The sequence below is a fragment of the Mercenaria mercenaria genome, chromosome 1 (genome assembly GCF_021730395.1).
Source record: "Mercenaria mercenaria strain notata chromosome 1, MADL_Memer_1, whole genome shotgun sequence".
Classification (NCBI taxonomy): Eukaryota; Metazoa; Mollusca; class Bivalvia; order Venerida; family Veneridae; genus Mercenaria; species Mercenaria mercenaria.
In genome coordinates, this window is record NC_069361.1 from 107868021 (window position 1) to 107874020 (window position 6000).

The following is a 6000-nucleotide window of genomic DNA, read 5'->3' on the forward strand; positions in this document are numbered from 1 at the left end:
TACCATCGTTGTTTCATCATCGTGCCATCGCACAATCGCGTTTTCGTCATCGTACCATCGTACATCGCGGTTTAGGATTCAATAAAAAGTCACGATTGTCCAAACGGAACACCGTAGAATATTGGTACTGCTACATGTCGTGAAGTTGTCAATTGCATATGAAGACAAGCATAGTACCGTACAGTGTACATAGGTGCATGAGGAGACAACGTCTACACCTATTCATTCGGTTTGATTAATTGTTCTTTAGTCAATAAATTTATATTTCTGAAAAATAAAACACACACAAAAAAACACGCCATTTTAGATTGAAAGTATAATGGTATAATGTATGTTAATATTTACATGGAAATTGAAAAAAAAAATTCAATAAATGGACACATTGGGTATAGATTATTATTCATATTCATATTTATGTTCATTTTTCTGTTAATTACCATTATTTGTTATGTGTCGGAATATCTGATTAGTTAAATGTTTTTAATAAATAAATGAACGAATGATATGTAAGAATATTTTTCATTCTTCTAATGGCAACGATGTTGAAATCATTATTACGTAACTTGTGTTTACCTTCACCTAATGATGTTAATATACCAGTCAACTAGGCAAATGTAAATATGTGTGCATGTTTGTCATTTGCACATGTCTACGTGATGCTTTCAGAGCTCGATATAAAATGTGCAAAGTAATGCTCTTTTTCAGCCTATCGGAATAAAGCCTGTTCATGAGAGATATTGAAATGTGTACCATCTCTCACTTCCACTAACACAGGCTTAACCGGAATTCTATTATATAAATATGATAGTGAAGTTAAATGCTCTCCATGAACCAGACTGGGGAGAGATTTTAAGCCGCCACACTTAAAACATAAGGCGGAAACTTATGGAAGCAGCAGAACGGAGATGCTGTAAACATTTTTATGCAAGCAAATCATATGCATAATATGTAAGCAAAATTTAGGTGGATTTTAAGAGAGTCTTTACTCTGCACATTAATATCTGTTTATATGGCGGCACAAAGCATGCGAGTCAATGCATATTATTCCTTTTCGATCCGTGTTCTTGATTTAAAAATTTGTTAACCGGCTCTTTGAAATTAATTAAAACATTAAAGAGAAAGTTTGTTACAGTTTTTATTTCATAGTGCAGTAAAAAAATAAAAATAACAAACAACATGTACAGCTGAAATGTAAACATTTCAATCAAATTCGTCCCCTTTAATGCCCAAATGAAATTATTATTATTCACTTTTGTACATTTTGCAAAATTTGCTCAAAAGACAGATCAACTCATTTGTTATATGTATCATTAGAACAGCAAACATAAATATATATATGTGTGCTATTATAAGATCTGAACTTCTGATACAAATATGGCTCATTGTTCTTTACACTTGATCAGACATTTCAATCATAATAAAAATGAATAAGATTTAATTCAATTTACTTCGGTTTTTCTATTTTCTATATCAATAACGTTGTTGGCACATTGAACCTAAATCACTCAACATATTCCTCACACCACAGACTGCAAGTTGTTGAAAGAAGGAAATATTTATAAATCTGTCAAACTAGACCAGCATCTTTTGCCATACTATAGAACGAAGAATTCTTGTTTTCTAGTAATATTTTAGGACTGTCAAATTCTTTGATTTCTCCATGCTCCAATACCAAAATTCTGAAAAGGAAACGAAATGTTTAAAGTTAAGTGTTTTGATAGAAAATGATAAGAAAAACCTGGCGATAATTGAATCGTAATTTTCGAAGCAAACAAATCATAATTATAAGATATTGAAAGATAGCATAAATTATACAAGAAAATGGAATTTGTAGCCAGGAAAATGGAAATTGCACTTAAAATATCAATGCAATGTATAATGTTATATCATTGTGTATAATTTCCAATTTTGCCACACAATTCAAGAATAGATCCTTATTGTATTCAAAGCTATATATTGCCTTAAACAGAAAATACTAAATATTACAAAATATACCAGATGGTTGAATTTAACGAACATGTGACGATTCTTATACCGGCTTATATACATGAATATAATAAAAAATAGCAACTAATTACCTGTCATAATCTATAATTGTGTTTAATCTGTGGGCAATGGTCAATACAGTACAGATTCAAAATGGCCGCCGCACACGCGCACTTATTATGAATTCTTATATGCAAATGAGTTACTAATTATAGTAACTAGGTCATCCAAGATGGCGCCCGTTTGTTTAGACACAAAGAGCTGCCTATACTACTTACTAGTATCAACTTCAAATATTAAAAGGGACTGAAAGGCATTACTACCCGGAAGAATAAAATATGTCGGATGTTTCCAGAAATAGCATAGCAATTGCTCCGTTTTAAGGAGATAAGATGTGAGAGAAAAAAGAAACATATAACAGACAGACTCACAAGTAACGTACATTCTTAATGATTTATTTCAAAATTAATTATGTACGTGTACTACAATGCCATATTAATTGCTTAATGTATACTTGTAAATGTGTTATTTTAGGCTTGATGGTCTAATCAAAGATTCGCACAAACTTCAGAGTTACATTGACCACTGCTTAAAACCGATGGTGAGCGCCTTAAAAAACGAACCAGCCCTCGGAGGATGGGAGATCATGAACGAGCCTGAGGGAGAATTGATACCGGATCACCATAGCAACAACCCGTGCCACGATACATCGCAACTTCATAACAGCGGTGCCGGCTGGGAGGGACACCTGTATTCTGCCGCTCAAATACAGAAGTAATTTCAGTCTTACGCTCAAAATTGAGTTGACACCTGGCAGTTAAATCTTTGAACACTTTTTAATGTCAAGAGGCTTTTGTTAAAATTTCATCAGTATTGATTAGTTTTAACTTTTGATTCAGATTATTTAGATCAGCACTTTTATCATAGCCAACTTATATATCCAGTTTGTTCAGTTTTACATAGATAGACAAAGCACTCCATTTTTGCATAATGTGCACAGTGCAAAGTAACTAACTCTTATAGCAAACCCATTATGGACAGGTCTTTTAGGACTTTTTGAAAAAGTTTGTAAGTTTTCTTGCAGAAGTATTCGGTTTTGTTTTAAGAGATTGTCCTGACCTCCTACTGACTAGTGACATAGTATAATTTAGTATACGTTCATTAAGGTTTGTGAATTGGCAAGCAGATGCTATACGAACGACAGATCCGGGTGCCATGGTTACTGTTGGTGTATGGAACCCTAAATCCAACACAGACAAATTTGGCTTTAAGAACCTGTACTCGGACCACTGTCTTACATCAGCTGGTGGAAAGGCACATGTAAGTAGGGTTAGAACTTAGAATATAGTCTTCTTTCCATAAATGTAAAAGTATTTCGTAGCATATCTCTCTGCTGCATGTGAAAGCACACCTAGTTTACAAGTTTAGTTGAATGAAATAATAGTGTTGATCAAAACGAAGCTCTAATGATTGAAACACGGATTTTGCCATAGAGCATGACGTTAGAAATACAAAGTAGGCGAGAATGAAAATATTGATTCTTGTGCTTAATATGCGATACCCGACACAAAAATTCGCAATGTACTAAACTAATTAAATTAGTACTCTATTGCAGGGAACCTTGACATTTTACCAGATGCATACCTACGCCAACAATGGTCACTTTGATGGATATTCACCATTTCAGGTTAGTGGCAGTCCGTGTTTAATTCATGTGTCTAGTAACTGACTTACCTGTCTGAAATAAAAAAGAAAATGGGTAGACAGAAGGTGGTTTTGCAGACTGTATTTCCATAATTCTGGAAAAAAATCCGAACTTTCTCAATCTAGAACGAAAGAACTTACGCTTACATATTCTATTTAAACGTAAACAATGTACTAGCTAAATACATAACAATCGCGTCATAAAATACGAAATAGCTGTCTTCATGCATTGTCGTTTTCTTAAATTTCAAGCTTCTATATAATATCCTTTCAAATGTTGTTCGATTTTAAAAATTCTTGCAGTGTTATTTAGCAATATGAAGACTATAATTCCACCTTCATTAAGTGAACTGATTTTTAAAAAGATGCACTTATGAAATAGCAATACTTGAGCATTTGTCAGAATGTTCTTAAATATTATTTGCAGCACCATGCTACAGAATTCGGACTGAACAAACCTCTCGTAATTGGTGAATTCCGACAAGAAAGTGGGACAGGAAAGATTACCGACATGTATAACCATGCCTACTACTATGGATATGCCGGTGGGTGGGCGTGGCAAGCAGTGGATAACAACTGGAGTAACATTAAGACAGGATTGGCTTGGCTGAAAGGGAGAAACGATCAACAGAAGGGTGGTCTTGTAGGCGTTCACTTGTAATACTGAGATGAATAAATCTGCCGTAATAATACCGAGTTCTTGATTATTTTTTCGGCGTACCAACATATATAGGCTGCGTATTGTGTGTACAATATACTGATTAAGGTAAGGGTTAGGTTAACGTAGGTGTAACAGTGTACATATTTTTAGACCCATTTGGTCAAATGAGGGACATTTTCAACATTATGCTATTTGCAATATTTCTCTTTTCATAAAACCGCACGTTAAATACATGTTGTTTCTTTCATCATAAAATCATTCTCAAATAAATCCCCGACTAACCTGGATTATATCTAATTCATTCGAAACTGTCACTTTTGTCCAGACACATACACTTCGAATTAGTCCTACCGGTTAAATTCCACATAAATATCAATGCTTTCTACTACCCGAATTAAGGTGGAGTGCGAACTTAATTTTTTTCCCAGACAGATGTATGAAAAATGAACGGAGGAAAATTGAGAATATTTCTGATTTATTCCAGTTTTTCGTTTGGCTCTAATATAAGCCACATTTGTTTCGTACGCTGTCAAACTTGGCCACTAATGGCACTTTTTGGCGTCCTTACTTGGCGTCATTTTCACAGTTTCTCTGAGGTTTTCAGCATATCCCAGTTTTAGTTGGAAGCGGACACGAATGAAATTAATATATTTTTAAAAGATTAAAAATGTCCTTTCCTGTGATATAAATTTCATGAATGATCTATGACGCACGTTTAGATTATGACGTATTAAAGCGTCAGACTTACATAAAGCGTAACGTAGAGTTTTGCTTGAAAATTGTCCGTTTTTCGCGTATGACATTTTTTCGAGTCGAGGAATTTTGTTTAAATTTTAATCATAAATGCGCAAATATATTTACTTGCGTTTGATTAACAAAAATTGTATGTCACCGATTTTGTTTTTTTCAGTACGACCGATTTTGTTTCCCCACCCCGAGCTAAAATGCGACGCTATTTGGTGGTATTTTTAAAGTTACGCTGAAGGTTTCGGAAGATTTCGAAAAACTTTTATTACGAACATATTCTCGACATTTTAGCGTAAAATATACGTTCAGTGAAAGTATATACTGAAATATAAGAAAATGACACATATAACTCGAATTATAAAAGAAAAAAAAAAGAAGTCCCGGTAAGTTTTTAGCTGCGAACGTTTTGTTTTTACTCAGGACCGTAAGAAACATTTTCAGATTGGGGAGGGGGGGGGGGCGGTGCACACATTTTGAAAATCAGCTAAATTTGACTCGCTGTCAAAATAATGCTAAGATAAGTACCATAATCAGTCAAATTATTGGGAGGGTTGGGGTCCATCCCCCACTGCCCCCTCCCCCCACACCCCCTGTTCCTATGGCCCTTTTACTTCAATTTAACTTTATTAGCATTCGATTTAATACATGATTATAATGGAATTACTTCTGTCAAAAAGCGCATCATAAAAATCTTTTATCATTTTTATTATTAGAATTCGTTGTGAATGTGTGATTATAATGGACTCATGCATGTTACCGTTTCAAAATTATCTAAAGCACAACGAGACTGTACTTACATGGACGATACCAATGTAAAATATTATAACTGTGCGCTTTAGATATCGTATTTTTGCTATATGTAAGAAAAGTAAAGAACTATCAACAAGTACAATTTTTTTCTG

At 34.0% G+C, this 6000-nt stretch overlaps 1 protein-coding gene across 1 annotated transcript; it reads left to right on the forward strand.

The window, feature by feature from the left end:
* The first annotated feature begins 2506 nt into the window (after positions 1-2506).
* On the forward strand, positions 2507-4380 carry LOC128550051 (mannan endo-1,4-beta-mannosidase-like). The gene is made up of 4 exons (XM_053528004.1): positions 2507-2760; positions 3153-3306; positions 3602-3673; positions 4118-4380. Exons 1-4 carry the CDS (start codon positions 2507-2509, stop codon positions 4349-4351), a joined length of 714 nt encoding a protein of 237 aa, XP_053383979.1. The 3' UTR covers positions 4352-4380.
* The last annotated feature ends 1620 nt before the right edge of the window (positions 4381-6000 follow it).

Coding starts and splice junctions, on each gene's coding strand:
- LOC128550051 (XM_053528004.1), top strand. CDS start 2,507: ATGTGTTATTTTAGGCTTGATGGTCTAATCAAAGATTCGCACAAACTT. Junction 2,761..3,152: donor TCTGCCGCTCAAATACAGAA/GTAATTTCAGTC, acceptor ACGTTCATTAAG/GTTTGTGAATTGGCAAGCAG. Junction 3,307..3,601: donor CAGCTGGTGGAAAGGCACAT/GTAAGTAGGGTT, acceptor ACTCTATTGCAG/GGAACCTTGACATTTTACCA.